This window comes from Taudactylus pleione, unplaced genomic scaffold (genome assembly GCF_031769625.1).
Source record: "Taudactylus pleione unplaced genomic scaffold, aTauple2 ptg000268l, whole genome shotgun sequence".
Taxonomy (NCBI): domain Eukaryota; kingdom Metazoa; phylum Chordata; class Amphibia; order Anura; family Myobatrachidae; genus Taudactylus; species Taudactylus pleione.
Genome location: NW_028284670.1, coordinates 480,788 through 499,025, shown reverse-complemented (window position 1 = coordinate 499,025; position 18,238 = coordinate 480,788). Strand labels below are relative to the sequence as shown.

The 18,238-nt window shown below is 50.1% G+C and overlaps 1 protein-coding gene across 1 annotated transcript in view; it reads left to right on the top strand.

Moving 5' to 3' along the window:
• The window catches only part of FIS1 (fission, mitochondrial 1), a 28,981-nt gene extending 14,645 nt beyond the window's left edge, over positions 1 to 14,336 (top strand). Inside the window, exons 2-5 of the mRNA XM_088481232.1 lie at positions 9,759 to 9,891; positions 10,033 to 10,109; positions 10,902 to 11,007; positions 13,025 to 14,336. Of these exons, the coding sequence (XP_088337358.1) occupies positions 9,759 to 9,891; positions 10,033 to 10,109; positions 10,902 to 11,007; positions 13,025 to 13,119 (411 nt within the window). The 3' untranslated portion in view covers positions 13,120 to 14,336. The remainder of the gene's footprint in view (positions 1 to 9,758; positions 9,892 to 10,032; positions 10,110 to 10,901; positions 11,008 to 13,024) is intronic.
• The last annotated feature ends 3,902 nt before the right edge of the window (positions 14,337 to 18,238 follow it).

Here is an 18,238-nt window from a genome sequence, read left to right as displayed (position 1 = left end):
AGGGCACCGGAGCAAGAACTTTCATGTGAGCACTGGAGTGCCGGGGTATTCGTTGGACCAATTTATACTCTGCAGTGATCGTGCTCAGCTAAAAAAAATTGTGGGTCCCAGGGACCCCTCACTTTAATTGGGGTCCTATTCCACAGTTTCTGAGTCCCATCACATATTATGAGGGGTGAGGGCAGGGAGCAGTTTGGACAGTGCTGGGGGCAGGTAGCATTTGGGGTAGAGCTAGGGGTATAGGCAGGGAGAAGTTGGAGTAGGGTAGAGGGTAGGTACAGACAGTGGTTATGAAAGTGCTTTGGAGCAAGGAGGGGGCTAGGGGTTGCCAGTGCTAGGGGTAGGGAGGGAGCAAGGCAGGGGCGTATTAAGAGATTAGTGGGCCCATGTGCATTCCCCGTCCGGGGCCCCCTCCTCTCTCCCTGGCGGCCGGCAGCAGACTGATGGCTGACCATCGCAGGGGAAATGGCGCGGCCGCAATTTTGCCTGTGATATCCGTACCTGCGCATGACGCCGGGAAAATGGCCATTTACCAGCGTTTTGTGCAGGGCTGAGACACCTGGTGCGGGACCTCGGAGAGGTAAGTATTAGAAAATATGGTTGCAGGGTGTGCGATGTAAGCCCCCCTGGACCAATGCGCTTCGCACACCCTGCACCCATTATAAATATCCCCCTGGAGCAAGAGTAGAAAGCCGCTGTAACTGTACTGGGGGCAAGGAGGGGGGTTAGGGGTATGCAGTACTGGGGGTTTGCAGTGGGCAAAGGTGGATAGCAGCTGGGGCAAAGGAGGGGGCTAGGGGCAGGGAGCAAGGCTAGAAAAAGAGTGTGTGTACTGTGTGACTGAAGCAGAAAGAGGAGAGCTGTGCAGCCATGTGTACTGAGCTTTCCTACCTTAGGTCTGTTCAGCCATCTTCTCAGCGCGGGCAATGGCGTGGTGGTGGTGCTGCTGCTGTTGTGGGCCCTGGGGTGCGTTACCTGGGCTTCCTCTGCTCGCCGTGCTGTGCTCCCGGCTCTCATCTGCTCAGAGTCAGCTGTTGTGGGCCCGGCGGTGTGTGACCCGGACTTCCTGTGGCCGCCATGCAGTGCTCCACTCCCGGCTCTCACTTGCCCAGGAGTGTGAGTGGGGGGATGCCGAGGTGAGGTGCTGTTCCCGGCAGTGGGCGGGGCTTGGTGGTCAGGGGACGCTGCTGCTACTGCTGTTGCTCAGTCAGTAGGCGCCGACGGGTCCCAGCTGTTCTCCCCCATATGGGGGTACCCCAACCAGCCATCCTCCTGTCGCAGGGTATACCGTAATTATTGCAATCTGCCCCTGGACCTCAGTCTGTTAGTCCATATACGGGGTACCAAAATATACGTACAGTCTCCTCTGGTGACTCAACAGTCTGTCATTCCCTTTCATGGACTCCCTCAGGCGGGTCAACCACCTTGGGTGGATGTGTTCTCCAGTTCAGTCCAGAGTTTGGTGGCTTCATCTTCAGCCATGCAAACTGTGCTACGGAGTGACAAGCCTCAGAAGGCATCTAAACGCCCTGTTATGTCATCCCAGTTTGCGCAACTGTCTCACACAGATGATGGGAACTAAAATCTTATATTAATGTGCCGGCATTGGTGAGGGCGGTGCGATCCAATCTTGATATAGAGGATGACACATTGGCCCCTAAATCCAAATACCCGAATTTTAAACAGGCAAAAGTGACTTCAGCAGTTTTTCCTCTCTCTCTGACCAGCTGACTAATCACATGGCAGAGGCCTGGCAGTCTCCTAGTAAGAGGTTCCAGCCGCAGAAACGTTTAGCGTCCAGTTATCGGTTTCCTGCAGGTCATTGCAAAATGTGGGAAACTCTGCCTGTGGTGGATTCTCATGTTACTCGGTTAAGCAAGAGTGCTACCTTGCCTTTGCCGTCAATTTCATCCCTAAAGGACCCCACAGACAGGAAAAGTGGAAACTTGTTTGAAATCAATCTATTCTCTATCAGGGGCAGTAGCCCCGTCCATCCATGGCTAGCTCCTGGGTTGCTAAAGCCACTGAGAGCTGGGCCAATGTGCTGGAAGTTACCTTTCCTGAGTAAGCTCCTGAGGTTCAGAGAGCTTTAGTGGGACAGATTAGAGATGCCGCTTCCTATATTGGGGAGGCGGCTTTGGATGCCAGTCTTCTGACTTCCAGAGTCTCTGCTACAGCTGTGTCTGCTCGCCGTTCTTTGTGGTTACGTTCTTGGAGAGCAGATGCGGATACCAAGAAGGGCCTAAAGGCCTTACCCTTCAATTTGGAGATATTGTTTGGCCCAAACCTGGACAAAATTGTAGATACCCTGGCAAAGTCTGTCAGCTTTTCTACCATCGGCAGCTGCGCCTTCTAAGGCTAGGACCTCTGCTTTCCGGTCCTTTCATTCTCAAGGAATGCCCAAGAGTCAGTCCTTCCCGAGGCAGTCGGCAACCAAGGCCGCCCCTAAATCTAAGAAGCAAACTTGGAGTGCTAGATGCTCTATTTCCATCCCGGAAGATAAACCTTCTACCTGATGGGACGGGTTTCCCTCTGGGGGATCCCAGAGTGGGAGGCTGACATCTTCAATTCGCCCAGTGCTGGTGCAACACCACCACGGATGCATGGGTATGAGAAGTGGTCTCTCAGGGGTACACCCTCTCCTTCCATCACAGACCTCCCCACCAGTTCTTCTGCACGAGTCCTCCTCCGGACGAGACCAAGGCCTTGCAGATTCAGGGAGCCATAGAGTCCTTGCTAATAGCAGGGGTCATTGTTCCCGTTCCGCTTTCTCAACACGGGACGGGTTACTACTCTACTCTGTTTCTGGTTCAGAAACCCAGTGGGTCTCATCGGCCTATCCTCAATCTAAAGCCGCTGAACAAGTTCCTCAGAGTGCCCAAATTCAGGATGGAAACTTTGCGTTCCATCATTCTGCCTGGGGATTACATGGTCTCCCTGGACATACAGCACGCCTACCTCAATGTTCCTATAGCGCGGTTTGCTATACGACCGCACCACTTTCAGGCTTTGGCCTCTCCACGGCTCCAAGGGTATTCACCGAAATTATGGCTGCCCATCTACGGAGCCAGGGTGTACAGCTTCTGCCGTATCTCGATGACCTCCTATTGCTGGCAAGCTCTCCGGAGGTACTTCTACAACATCTACGTCTGCAAGCGCACGGGTGGCTGATAAATTACAAAAAGTCCTCCCTGATTCCGTCACAAAGGATGGTTCATTTGGGAGCCCTTCTGGATTCTCATCAGCAAAGATTTCCTCCCAACAACTTCGGATGCGCAGTTGCCTGAAGAGTTGCCGGGTGTCTGTTCACTCGGCAATGAGTGTTCTAGGGTCCATGGTGTCAGCGTTCGACATGGTGGAGTATGCCCAATTCCATTCCAGGCCCCTGCAGGGGCTGATTCTATCCAAATGGAACTGATTACCACACTGGATCGGGACTCAGACGCTGGTGTTGTCTCCAGAGGTGCGCCTATCTCTAGCTTGGTAGCTTCAGACATCTCATCTCACCAGGGGTTGCCCCTTTTGGATCCCGGACTGGGTTCTTCTCTCAACAGATGCCAGTCTCCGGGGTTGGGGTGCAGTGACAGGTCCACTTTCACTTCATGGCCGTTGGTCAGTGGAAGAAGCAATTCTCCCAATCAACATTCTGGAACTTCGGGCCGTGTACAGGGCCTTCCAGTTGTCAGGTCACGCTCTTCGAGGAAAAGCCGTGCAGGTTCAGTCCGACAACGCCACCACAGTGGCGTACATCAACCATCAAGGGGGCACTCGCAGTCGAACAGCAATGACAGGTGTCACGCATACTGTCCTGGGCGGAGTGCCACCTTACAGCCATCTCGACAGTGTTCATTCCAGGAGTCCTCAGTTGGGAGGTGGACTTCCTCAGCTGTCACAACGTGCATCCTGGAGAATGGTTGCTTCACAAAGAGGTGTTTCAACTACTTGTGGACAAGGGTGGACTGCCGGAGGTGGACCTCATGGCATCCCGTCACAATCACAAGTTGCCCGTGTACGGGTCCAGAACAATAGGTGCCGACGCAAGCCTGGCGGACGCTCTCTCGCTGAGATGGACCTTCCAGCTGATTTATCTATTCCCTCCGATATCCCTACTTCCTCGGGTTCTTCAGAAATTCAAACAGGACGGTGGCACGCTTCTGCTGGTGGCTCCGGCTTGGCCCAGACGACCTCAGATCTTCGGAGTCTCTCCTTCGACGCTCCATTCCTTCTGCCTCAACGTCCGGACCTGTTGTCTTAAGGTCCCTGCTTTTACCGGGATTTTGGTCATATCTTTGATGGTGTGGCTATTGAGACATCCATCTTAAGGTCCCGGGGTTTCTCTAGCTCGGTCATCAGCATGATGTTGCAGGCGCGCAAACCTGCCTCCGCTAGGATTTACCACATAGTGTGGCTTGCTTATTTTCAGTGCTGTAAGATGAGAAACTACGATCCTCAAGTGTTTCTAGGATTTTGGTGTTCCTTTAGTCTGGTATGTACCTAGGCTTACACCTAGCTTCTTTGAAAGTTCATGTGTCTGCACTATCTGTGTGGTTCCAGCGAAGGATCGCTCCACTACCAGATGTCCGCACTTTTTTTTTTCCAGGGTGTTCCCTGGATTCAGCCTCCCTTTGTTCCCCCAGTGGCTCCTTGGGATTTGGCGGTTGTGCCTCGGGCCCTCCAGGGTCCTCCATTCGAACCGCTAGAGTTGGTGGAACTCAAGTGGTTGACTGTTAAGACTATTTTTCTCCTGGCGATTTGCTTCGGCCAGGAGGGTGTCAGAATTGGGGGCGCTTTCCTGTCGTTCTCCTTCTGTGATATTTCACCAGGACAGGGCGGTGCGTCGCGCTTGTCCAGGTTTTCTACCTAAAGTGGTTTCTAAGTTCCATATTAATCAGGAAATTGTTGTGCCGGCCTTTGAGTCACCTGATCTCTCAACTGGTGAGGCTTCATTGGATGTGGTCCGTGCTCTCAAAGTTTATGTGGACCGGACTAGTTCCATTCGGAAGTCTGATTCCTTGTTCGTCCTCTCTTTGGTTTTCACAAGAGGGGTTGGCCTGCCAACAAACAAACTTTGGCCCGTTGGCTTCGTTTAGTTATTTGTGAGGCTTATACACAGGAGGGTTTGCCTGTTCCAGCCTCTGTTAAGGCTCATTCTACTTGGTCTGTGGACCCCTATTGGGCAGCTGGCCGTGGCGCCTCGGCTGTGTAAGGCGGCCACGTGGTCTTCCATCCAGACCTTCTAAGGTTCTATGCTTTTGACACCTTCGCATCTCAGGATGCTTCCTTCGGCCGCCGGATTCTCCTTTCCGCACAGGAGCGTCCCCGCCCTTAATTGGACTGCTTTGGGACATCCCCAAGGTCAACCCTGTGGACACTGAAGAAGAAAATGAGATATGGTAAGAACTTACCTTTGTTATCTCTCTCTCTTCGAAGTCCATAGGGTCCACAGGGCGCCTGCCCTGACGCACCTGGCTTCATGTGGGCTGTGTGGCTGGTGACCGGATTTCCATCTCCCTTTCTGGGAGTATGGTTTCTTGTGTGTTCCAGTCTTCCTTCTCTCTGTTTTTCCTCCTCAACCCTTGGCTACTTACTGTGGCTTGGGGGTGGGGTATAGATGAGGATGGACCCATTGCATCCTGGGAGCTAAAGCTTTAACTGCGTGGTGCCCGTGGATCCAGATCCAGCTATACCCTAAGGTCGACCCTGTGGACCCCCTATGGACTTCGAAGAAAGAGAGATAACAAAGGTAAGTTTTTACCATAGCGCTAATTTTTGCCCTCGCTGACCCTAATCCTCCTAGTGCTATTTATCTAGTTGTACTTGTGTTTTCCTGTGGCTTCATCCATTGATGTCGGCACTTTATCGCCTCTACGTTTCTACTGTCGCACAGATAACTGTTGTTACGGGTTTGCACTGTTCATGCACAGATTCCACCCGGCTTTTCAGATGAGCGCGCCTCGCAGCTGCGCCCACACGTGCCAAGTTGGGAGATGCTTGTAACTGTTGACTTGTGCATTTATTGAAGCGACACTCTTTTAGGGGGCTTATCTGTGTGTCCCATAGAACAGGTCACTGAGTGACGATAACCGCACTAGACTTATCTATACACCAGAGGAACCAAAGATGCAGCGTTCACAAGTCGCACGTCTCCGCTAATAGGACCCTGATTTTATTATTATTGTTCAGTCTTTTTAGCATCCCTCTTTTTATGTGCAGTCCCTAGATATATCCAGCTGCCCCACCCCCCTCCATCTTGCCACCCCCCCCCAATCCATGAATCTGTCTCCGCGTGCCGTTCCAGTGCGTCGTCTGTGCGTTGCTAAGTGCTCTCGCCTTGTGCACACAGAGAGGTGTCGCCCTGCCAGCTTTTTTTTTTTTTCGTGTGCGCGGTTGGGATCATGTGCGAATCCTGTGCGTCGGTTAACCCCTTGTGGCACTGCATATTTTTTCTGCTATTTGAGTTTTATACCAGGGCATTTAATTTAAAGAGCTGTTCTCCCATACGACTGGTCCAGGAAGGTCAGAGATGGTAACGCATCCCCTGAGACACGAGGTGTTTCACGACTGTTAAGTGATTGGACCAAGAACAGTGACCATGCAGTCAGGTGCCTCATGAGCCCATCCGCCTCCCTTGCTAACAAATTGTCGGCCTGATTCAGACCCGGACGCTATGCTGCGCTCGCTCGCATTGAGCGATTTTTTTTTTATTTTTTTTTTGCAATCTGCTCATGCATGTCAGTCGCAATGCGCATGCGCGAACCAGTCATTGCGAAGGGAAAGTGCTCGCCCGTAGCCCGCAGTCGGACCGTTATTTTGAGTGACAGTGCCGTTTGTGGGTGGCAACAGGGGAAGGTGCTTGTAAACGGGGGTGTGGATGTGCGAACGCAGGCGTGCCCGACCGTCAGAACGGCGTTTAATGGGTGTGCATAATTAGCAAAGTAGCGTCATTGCACACGTGACTGGGTTGTATTTTAGCCTGATCTGCTCGCAATGTTGTGGTGGGAAAAGGCTCTCGATGTTCTCGATTAATCCTACAACTGCCAGAGATGACGTGTGTTGCGAGTGGCAAAGGGGCGTCTTTATACAGGTGCGAGCGCATAGTGCGGCCGCTCGCTGTTGCTTAGTAGGTGGCTTTACGCGACGCAATGCGAGCACATGATTTAAATAGCCGGCCCCTTTTAGCCAGTGAGCGTCCGCAAATAGCTTCCGGGTCTGAATCAGGCCTTGTATTCCTTAAGGTGGCCACACACGGCGATCTGCACACGATCAGCCGATGTGTACGATTTCCCGGCAGCTCTGCACGCGATCAGCCGATGTGTACGATTTCCCGGCAGCTCTGCACGCGATCAGCCGATGTGTACGATTTCCCGGCAGCTCTGCACGCGATCAGCCGATGTGTACGATTTCCCGGCAGCTCTGCACGCGATCAGCCGATGTGTACGATTTCCCGGCAGCTCTGCACGCGATCAGCCGATGTGTACGATTTCCCGGCAGCTCTGCACGCGATCAGCCGATGTGTACGATTTCCCGGCAGCTCTGCACACGATTTGGTGTCCAATCTTCATACGATCTCTCCTGCATCCAGGCTGTCACAGTGCATCGTGTCCTAGATTGTCAGATCTGCCCTACTGCACGGAAGATCTGAAGATGCGACGTGCGACCAGCGGGGACGCGCAGCGCATCGTAATCGTGAGTTTGGACTCACGATTTGGCCATATTTTACACGGTGTCTGAATCGGCCAGATCGGGTAAAATATCGCTGTGTGTGTGGCCAGCTTTAGGACCGTGATCCAGATCCCAAATCCCTGATCTCCATTCCAGAACCCTATGGGAGTGGTGGAACGGAGAGAGGGGGCGAATGCGATAAGTGCAGCACTAGAGGAGCTCTATAGAAATGAATGAGCTTCGCCAACGCTTCCGTCCCATCCTGAACACTCATCCAGTGTGTGCTGTGTCTGTTTATAGAATGACACATTACAGGAGATGTTTCCGCATGGCAGAGATGTCAGTCACGCTGGTATCGTTGCTGGAACACAGGCCTGCCATGAAACCATAGTGCCCTTAGCCTCTGGGTAACCTCGGCTGGAATTTTAATATATGATTCCTTACTCATCCCTATGTTGTTCTGCACTGCTCCGTCCTCTGCTGAGTTTATATATTATACTGGGTTTTGATGGGTATGTGTGCCCTTCTGAGACCATGGCAGTTATTACACCTGTGCCAGCAGTGCCTCGGGCACTACCTGCCGGCTAGGTCTGCGAGGCACCGTGATTGGGGGGGGGGGGGCTCTGTTTTTTTTTTTTTACTGATTACCCCCTGCACGTCATCTTTCTCCTGTTATATGTCCTGTGCTCGTAAATCTCTTTATTGTGTACTACGTATTAAATCTGTAGCTTGGTGCTTTCGCCCGTAAATCGTAAAAAGCACTTATTTACCAAGTTGGATAGAGATCAGGGGCATTTTATAGGCTATCGCTATATTTTATATTTAAAAAAAAATAAATAGATTTTATATATAATTTATTTCTTTTTTTTTATTTATACTGGTAGGTTAATTGGCTTCTGATGGAAATAAAAAAAAAAAAAAACCTTTGTGATAGGGAAAATAGATTGTAAGCTTCACTGGGGCAGAGACACGGCATGATAAGTCTCTGTACAGCACGGCAGGACGTGTGCACTCTGTAACTGAGCGCCGTATTCATTTAGTGGCAAAAATGGCCGTTTTTTGCCACCGAGAAAACTGCAAACAGGCGACAGTGGAGAAAAGTTTTCTCCTTCCCAGACCTGGAGAAAAAAAAAAGCAAAATCCCTATTTTTGGCTAAATATGTGGAAATTTCTTTCAGAACCCTTTTTATACAGCCAGACCCCCTTAATGATAAAGTACCCCAAACTTTTTCGTATGGTGCGTACTTTGACGAAAAATGACCGCGCAGGCGAATTTTTTTTCTTTTTAAATTGCGCTTTTACGACACGAAAATATACTTGTACCCATTTTAATGTACCCTCAATTTATGTGGAACAGTAATTTCCTGGGGGAAAATAAAAATTGCTTTTTATAATTTTCAATGTTTTGGGGTGTTTTTTTTTTTTTTTTTTCACTCATAATTTGCGCTGTCGCTTTTCGCCAAAGTACACCTCTTACGAAAAAAATGTGGGGTAATTTATCATTATGGGGAAATTGTCCAAAGGGTTCTGAAAGAAATTCCCACATTTTTAGCCAAAAATAGGGATTTTGCTTCTTTTTTTTTTTTTTTTTTTTTTTCTCCTGGTCTGGGATGGAGAAAACTTGTCTCCAGTTTATTTTTTATTTTTTCTCCATTTTCGCCACTAATTGAATACGGCCCTAACTATTCATAAACAAATGAAAGTTCGACTGTGAGTGAGGGGGTCTGTGATCCAGGCTGGGAGAATGTGTGCGTCATCAGCAGAAAGGACACCTGCACCCTCGGTGCGGGCTACTGGATCTAAGGGCTCCTACCATCCCTTGCAGCTTACATTTGTTTTCCTTCGTGCTCCTGTTCAATAGGGTGAGAATTATGGTGTGCACAGGAGGGAGCGCTCAACCCAATGATGTAAGAGGCCTGAAGTATATGCAGATATTAATATGCTGCTATTGGTGTGGCTCAGCCTGTACATTAGTCAGGGGTTCGGTAACAATGATGGAATCGGTAATGGGCATGGTGTCGGCAATCCCCCCTCCTCACTCACATGATCCCTGCACCCGGGCTGACGGGTGTGTGTGTGTGTGTGTGTCTTTGCAGAGATTCGAGAAGAAGTATCTGGCGGAGGTCAACGCCGGCTCACTCAGTAAGAGCACCCAGTTCGAATATGCCTGGTGTTTGATCCGCAGCAAGTACAACGACGACATCCAGAAAGGGGCTGTGCTACTGGAAGGTGAGCCACTGAGCTGACGCTCTTCAGTGTATTACACCTGATCCTATGAGAGAGTCTGTATTGGAACCGTTTCTGTGATACAGGAGATCAGCATTTATAGGGGACCTTATTTCTCTGTTTTGTGCTTTTTATTTTGTGTAGATCTTTTGCCAAAAGGAGGTAAAGAGGAACAGCGAGATTACCTCTTCTACCTGTCTGTGGCTCATTACAGGTTAAAGGTAAGAAAACCTCACAGAAAAATAATAGAGGTCTAACCTTCAGGATTCTTTAACTCTATGGCCCTCATTCAGAGCCGTACGCTCTGAGCAGAGCGCACGCTCTGAATGAGGGCCGGGCTCCATTTTCATGGAGCGTCCTCCTGGACGCTCGTATAGCTGTGGGTCACCACCCACAGGCTATACGAGCGTGCTTTTTGATGGCCGCGATGGTCGAGACCATCGCGACCATCGAAATTGCGAGCCGGAGCCTGCGGTTGAGGTTTTCAACCGCAAGCTCGGAGTGATTTTGGCTCTATCAGAGCCAAAATCACTCCCACTGACATCACTAGTGATGTCAGTGGGCCGGCTTCTGACGGGAGGCGTTCCCGTGGGAACGCCCCCGTCAGGGAGGCACGCCCACCAAAGGGGGCGTGCTGTCAATCAACATTGACAGCACGCCCCCTTTGATCGGACGCAACGAGCGAAGGACTTTCCTTCGCTCGTCGCGTCTGGCGCATGCGCACGACGGAGCTCCCTCCGTCGTGCGCATGCTCAGTGCATAACATCGACCCACTTGCGAGCGGACAACCGCTCGCGAGTGGGTCTGAATCAGGCCCTATGTTCATCCGGACGTTACCAGGATCCATGGACAATGTCTGGCTCCTTATCATGTTCTAGGAAGTTGTTATATTAACTCTCTATATCCTCTATTATGCACTGATATATTAGAAATGTGGCTTATTGCTGCTTTTATTTATTTGTTTTTTTTTACACTTTATTTGCTGGCTACATGGTTTGTATTTCTATCTGCAGGAATACGAAAATGCTCTGAAGTATATCCGAAGTCTTCTGCACAAAGAACCAAAAAACACCCAGGCCCTGGAGCTGGAGAAAGTGATAGAGAAAAAGATGCAAAAAGGTAACGAGAAGAGGAAGGGCTAAAATGTGCAATGTAGAGGTGGGTTGGTCTAGGAAGGCCACCGGGCAACCTCCGTCACTCCAGCTCCTGTATAACTACACATCGAGCGTGTGCTGCCATAGTGTTACTGTGAAGGCATGCTGAAGCTGTGGCAAGGTGCTATGATGGGGAGTTTCACAGCAGCTATGAGTGCCAGAGGTTGCCTACCCCTGGGCTATAACGTATGACAGGTGGTGGGTAAGAAAAGGGCAGGGACTTGTGACAGAGGGGATTTGGTTAAGGGAAGGGCTAGGATATGTTGGCAGAGAAGTGTTGGGTAAAGGTAGGGCTAGAGGAGGTAGGTGATGGTTGGTATGTGCGATGTAGAAGTGGTGGGTAAGGGAAGGCAAGACTTTGTGACCAAGAGGTAGTGGGTAAGGGAAGGGCTAGAACGAAGGACTGGAATATGTGACCGAGGCATTAAGGGAAGGGTGAGTGTGCCAAATGGAGGTGTGCAAGGGGAGGGCGATAACTTGTGACATGGCGCAGATGTAGAAGAGGCAGGAGAGGAAAGGGCAGGGGTGTGTGATGTAGATGTGACAGGGATGTAGAAGAGGCAGGAGTGGGAAGGGCAGGGGCGAGTGATGTAGATGTGACAGGGATGTAGAAGATGCAGGAGTGGGAAGGGCAGGGGCGTGTGATGTAGATGAGACAGGGATGGAGAAGAGGGAAGGGCAGGGGCGTGTGATGTAGATGTGACAGGGATGTAGAAGAGGCAGGAGTGGGAAGGGCAGGGGCCTGAGATATAGATGAGGCAGGAGAGGGAAGGGCAGGGGTGTGATGTAGATGTGACAGGGATGTGGGAGAGGGAAGGGCAGGGGTGTGTGATGTAGATGTGACAGGGATGTGGGAGAGGGAAGGGCAGGGGCGTGTGATGTAGATGTGACAGGGATGTGGGAGAGGGAAGGGCAGGGGCGTGTGATGTAGATGAGACAGGGATGGAGAAGAGGGAAGGGCAGGGGCGTGTGATGTAGATGAGACAGGGATGGAGAAGAGGCAGGAGAGGGAAGGGCAGGGGCATGTGATGTAGATGAGACAGGGATGGAGAAGAGGGAAGGGCAGGGGCATGTGATGTAGATGTGACGGATGTAGAAGAGGCAGTAGAGGGAAGGGCGGGGGTGTGTGATGTAGATGTGACGGATGTAGAAGAGGCAGGAGAGGGAAGGGCAGGGGTGTGTGATGTAGATGTGACGGGGATGTAGAAGAGGCAGGAGAGGCGTGTGATGTAGATGAGGCAGGAGAGGGAAGGGCAGGGGCGTGTGATGTAGATGTGACAGGGATGTAGAAGAGGCAGGAGAGGGAAGGGCAGGGGCGTGTGATGTAGATGTGACGGATGTAGAAGAGGCAGGAGAGGGAAGGGCAGGGGTGTGTGATGTAGAAGAGGCAGGAGAGGGAAGGGCAGTGGCGTGTGATGTAGATGTGACAGGGATGTAGAAGAGGCAGGAGTGGGAAGGGCAGGGGCGTGTGATGTAGATGAGGCAGGAGAGGGAAGGGCAGGGGTGTGTGATGTAGATGTGACAGGGATGGAGAAGAGGCAGGAGAGGGAAGGGCAGGGGCATGTGATGTAGATGTGACGGATGTAGGAGAGGGAAGGGCAGGGGCGTGTGATGTAGATGAGACAGGAGAGGGAAGGGCTGGGGCGTGTGTTGTAGATGTGACAGGGATGTAGAAGAGGGAAGGGCAGGGGCCTGTGATGGAGAGATGGTGGGGAAGTCCAGAAACATGTAATGGGCAAGCACTGAGCAAGTGAAAGAACAGCAGGGAAGGTACAGGACTTGAAGGGCCGAATCCGGTGAGGTAGAGCTGGCGCAGAGGGACAGACTTGTGCGTGAGTAGGACTAATATCATTACTGATAATAACACACATTCCTGTTGAAGTATTGGGCTTCCTTCTCCAATATCGGTAAAGGTTCCTTCCGTTCTGCACTGTGACTCATGTAGGGATATACCGTAACCCGGCACCTTCTTGCTCTTGCAGATGGACTAGTCGGCATGGCCATTGTGGGAGGGATGGCCCTGGGAGTCGCCGGCCTCGCTGGGCTCATCGGTCTGGCGATCTCCAAGTCCAAATAAAGAATTGTTGCCACTCAAGGCCTCCTTTTTTTTTTTTTTTGCACAATTAAACTTTAACAGCCTCCTCCTAATCCCCCCCAGCTGCGGAGACCTCCCTACCCAGGCCTGGTCATACATCAAACCGTCACAGGAACCAGACGTTCATTTCTTGTCTAGCGTAGATGCCTTGGACACTTCCTAATAATCTCTAACGTGCAACGGAGCCTGAACGCCGACGCAATGCTAATCATCACTGCGCTCCTCTGACGCCATTTCCACATTACTGTTTGTCCTCTTTTATACTGATGCAGAACCTTGTGCTATGTTGTCCCTGATACGCTATAAAGGTGTGCTCTCTCCTGAAGCTGGTGCATACGATATTTGAACGGATGAAGTATATTAATTACGCGCTTTACTAGTTTCTTACAATTTTGCGTATATAAGCGATGAGTCCCTGAGGCAGACCTGATTCCTTGTAATGAATTATTTATCTGAAATCATTCTGCCATTGCAACTCATCCTTTTTTGCTGTGAGATACTAATTGGCGTAATTCATTGCCGGACTGGTTTTTCAGGATATCTGGGTCTGTAGTGGTTTTGATGTCTGTTTAAATTTTTTTTTAGAAGTGTAGTTTGGAGTCAGCAGGGGGCGCTGTGCAGTCGTCCTCCTCCTCGCTCTCCTTTGTATATTACCGCCCTCCAGGCTTCAGGCTCGGAGATGTTTGCTCCCTGGGCCGGCTATCAAGTCCCTGGACCCCAGATAAATATTTTGAGGCTTGTTGATTGTGCGTGTCGTCAAGGACCAGTCCTATTGTGTTCAAAAGACAATGACCGAGCGGCTGCGGATTCGCCCTTCTGTTTGCTCAGTGAGATCACCTTGGCTGAGGGATTGGATGAACCTCACATTGGTGAAGTCTGAGCGCTCGCCCGGGTGACAGGCGGAATTGTTCGGCAGCAGATTGCAGAGTGGCAGGTCTGTAGAGTTCCAGGTAGCTCAGAAGAAAAAAAATTAAATATATGTTATATTAAAATAATGCTGCACGCACGGTATTCTGTACGGTCTTCTCATTTTCGCAACGTCTGTGTATGTTGCATTTTGTGGGCTGTACCGGTAGTGAATGAGTTGCCTGAGAAGCCTGGGGCGGAGTGTTTATATCTACTTTTGTAGCTGAGAGATGAAATAAATTCCATTACTGCTTCTTTTTTTTTTTCATTTCATTAAAGGGACGCTGCTTGTATTGCAATATTGTAATCATTCTAGTAACACTCTAACACAAAAGCTGAATACACACACAACGATTTAGTAAATGAACGATTTCAGTAAACTATTTTCAAGGGAAAAATTAACGAAAATCGTTTACTAAAATCGTTAATTTACTAAATGTAATGAACGATTTTTTTGAACTACAAACGATTTTTGCATGTTCCCTTACTGAACATCGTTGAGTTGGTCAGTCTGACTGAACTACGAACGCGAACGCGCATGAACGATAATCGTTCATTGTTTTAACTCAGAAAGTGAACGATTTTTTGAACGATATCGTTATCGATAATCGTCCAAAAAATCGTTGTATGTGTTGCACCCTAAGGTAACTGGTTCATGGTTGGGAGTGCAGTGCAGAGGAATTTGTGCCATCCGGTTATTTTCATCTGATTGCTGCGCAACTGGGTCTGGCAGACACTGGTGAGGGCCAATCAAACGTACCTAAAGGTGGGCACGCACCTGATGGATATATCTGCAGATGATGGTTGTTCGGACACACTGAGCAACTGTCATCTGGCCGCGGGTCGCCTCGCGCCCGATGAGCAGATATATCCGCCATCGGCTGTGCTGCACAGCCGACGCAATCTGTCGTTGACAGACCTATCGCCTGTACTCTCTGGCCGACTAACACACGATAAATCGGTCGTTCAATTAAACCACCGATATGTCGGCCAGTGTGTACCCGGCATTATTAGTTACGCCTTTTTCGTACGGAGTAATATCCCCCTTTGCCCCTAGACCTGCCTGAATTCTTCATGTTATAGACGCCGCCAGATGTGGGACACATCCGACGTTGGGCCCTGGTGACGTGACGGCGTCACGCAGTTGCTGCAGGTTTGTCGGCTGCACGTTCATGCTGCAAATCTCCCGCTATCCCCATGTCTTAGAGGTGTACGGTGTTGGATTGGGACCTGGTGACTGCGAGGCCATTGGAAGATGGCTAAACTCTGGCTATATAGGGATGCAATAATACTCAGGTGGCCTATAGCACTTAAATTATGCTCTGGTATTGCAGGGCCTATTGTGTGCCAGGGAAGCACCCCCCCCCCCCCCCCCTATGCCATTACAGCACCAGCCTTAACCATTAACAGGGTTGATGAATAGGTTCATGTTGTTCCTGCCAAAGTCTGACCGCACCAGGGGGCGATATTATAAATGATTAGTCCAGGTAACATTTGCCCATCTTCACCTGCCCTGGTTAGGTGATCCTGCCCCCGCTGCAGCCTCATCTTACAGGAGAGGGACCCAGGGCAGTTTTTTGTTCCACGTTCTGTTCTGTGTTTAAAAAAAATCCCAGGAGATCAGAAGTTTCTGAGATATCCTAACCCCCCCCCCCCCCTGTCTGCAAATTTGACCATGGAATGACTGCTCGATCACCTTTTAATCCTGATTATGATGATTGGTGTGAACAACTGACCCTCTTGACCATGCCTGCATGCTTTTATGCCCAGAATTGCTGTCACATGATCATCTGATGTATCGAGCAGGTGTAACTAATGACGTGGCCTTTCTGTCTGTGTGTACGAGGTGAGGCTAATAAGTAACGAGACAAATTCAGAGCCATGTTAATTGTTTTCCTTGATATCAGGGGTGTTATTGTGGAAGACCTAAAATGCTTTAGCAACTCAGAATGATGGTGGCAGATTTCCATTGTCGCACCGATTTGGCTATATACCGTGCAGTGGGGGCAGCCGTTGTGTGGGCAAAACCAATAGTCTTGAGTGCAGATAATGAATACTCTGGGAACTAGTGTAACCGCCAAGGCAAACCGTTATTATCGCTGCAACCGGCAATATGGCTGTCTCTTGCGCAAATTCGACAGATGCACAATTATAGGCTTTTCATAGCTGGTCTTCTAAAACGGAAATCACACATCAATTTCCGCCATGTTCTGAGCTGATGCTACAAACTGCTGAGATACACACCAGAGTGTGCTAGAAGCACCAGAGCAGACAGCGATACCCCAGGCAGGAAAGCGAAACTGCACAGGTTGCGACCGGTGCATGGTGCTAGAATGAAAAGCTAGTCCAAGTTTTAAGGATATCCATGCTTTAGCACAGGTGACTTAATTAGTACCTCAGTCAATTCGATTTAACCATCTGGACTCAAGCATGGGATATCCTTGAAACCTGGAATGTAATGGTGGTATAGGAAACAGTCTTTGGGAATATGGGCCTGATTCAGAGCCGCTCGTAAGCGGCCGCTCGTTCACTCCGAGCGGTTTGCGCATGCGTACGGATGGTTATACGCATGCGCGAACCAGTCAGTGCGGTCGAAATTCATGTGCTCGCAAAATAGCGAATGCCTGATAATTTGAGTGACAGGAGGAGGCGTATGTGGGTGGTAACAGGGGAAGGTGCTTGAAAACGGGGAGTGGAGAGCAGAACGCAGGCGTGCTTAAAGGTCAAAACGGGCGTTTTATGGGTGTGCATATTTAATACAGCAGCGTCACTGACCACGTCACTGGGTTATTTTATAGTCAGAACTGCTCGCAAAATTGTGGTAGGAAAAACCAACCACAAGAATAGCGAGCAGTTCATACGCTGGTCGATGTACTCGATTAATCTAATAAATAGCGGACATGACGTAGGATGCGAGCGGCCAGGGGGCGTATTTTTAAAAAAAACGGATGCAAGTTTGGTTCGCTCGTTCAGACCTAGAGGCGTGAACAGACCGCAAACAGCGAACGGTTGATTTGAATAGCCGCCCCTATTTTCTGGACGAGCGAGCGCTAATTGCGTCCGGCTCTGAATCAGGCCCTATGTTCTGTGGATGCAGCTGGCCCTCCCTGGTCATGACCGGGAATATTCACCGTCATATTGTGGATGATTGACTAATTGGCTATATATTTGTCCTATACGTTTTTATAAAGGGACCTGGACGTAACTGCTGACTCTTCCTCTGGGTGAATGGTTGGTTTTGTGGCTGCTGATCTCCGATCATGTTTTATAAATCTATTTATATCAAATTTAATTTGCAGCTTAATGTAAATATAATGATTCAACAGATAACGGTGTTTTTTATTATTTTTTATTTAAATTACTTTCTTCCCATACACTTCCCGTCAGGCGTTCTGGTCTCTGGGGGTTGGAAACCGCTTGGTGTTACCTAGGATAATACTAAAGTGTGGTCTGGGTAACGTACCGGTACAGTTCAATCATACCTGAAAATGGGGCGATATTAAGGATTGCTTATGTGGCGTTGGTAGGCTCTTGGCGTGTGGAGGGATGTCTGTGTTGGCAATTTGTGTTATGCAGTGAGGAGTTTGGGTGTTGGCAGGATATTGAGATATGGGGATGGGCTGCTGGGACGCGGAGGGACGGTTACTGTGCGCTGATAGGCATGTGGGACGCGGAGGGAAGGTTTACTGTGTGCTGATAGGCATGTGTGACGTGGAGGGATGGTTACAGGTGTGCTGATAGGCATGTGTGACGTGGAGGGATGGTTACAGGTGTGCTGATAGGCATGTGTGACGTGGAGGGATGGTTACAGGTGTGCTGATAGGCATGTGGGACGCGGAGGGATGGTTACAGGTGTGCTGATAGGCATGTGTGACGTGGAGGGATGGTTACAGGTGTGCTGATAGGCATGTGGGACGCGGAGGGATGGTTACTGTGCACTGATAGGCATGTGGGACTGGAGAGGTGGTTACTGTGCACTGATAGGCATGTGGGACTGGAGAGGTGGTTACTGTGTGCTGATCGGCATGTGGGACGTGGAGGGATGGTTACAGGTGTGCTGATTGGCATGTGGGACGCGGAGGGATGGTTATGGTGCACTGATAGGCATGTGGGACTGGAGAGGTGGTTACGGTGCGGTGATAGGCATGTGGGACGCGGAGGGTTGGTTACTGTGCACTGATTGGCATGTGTGACG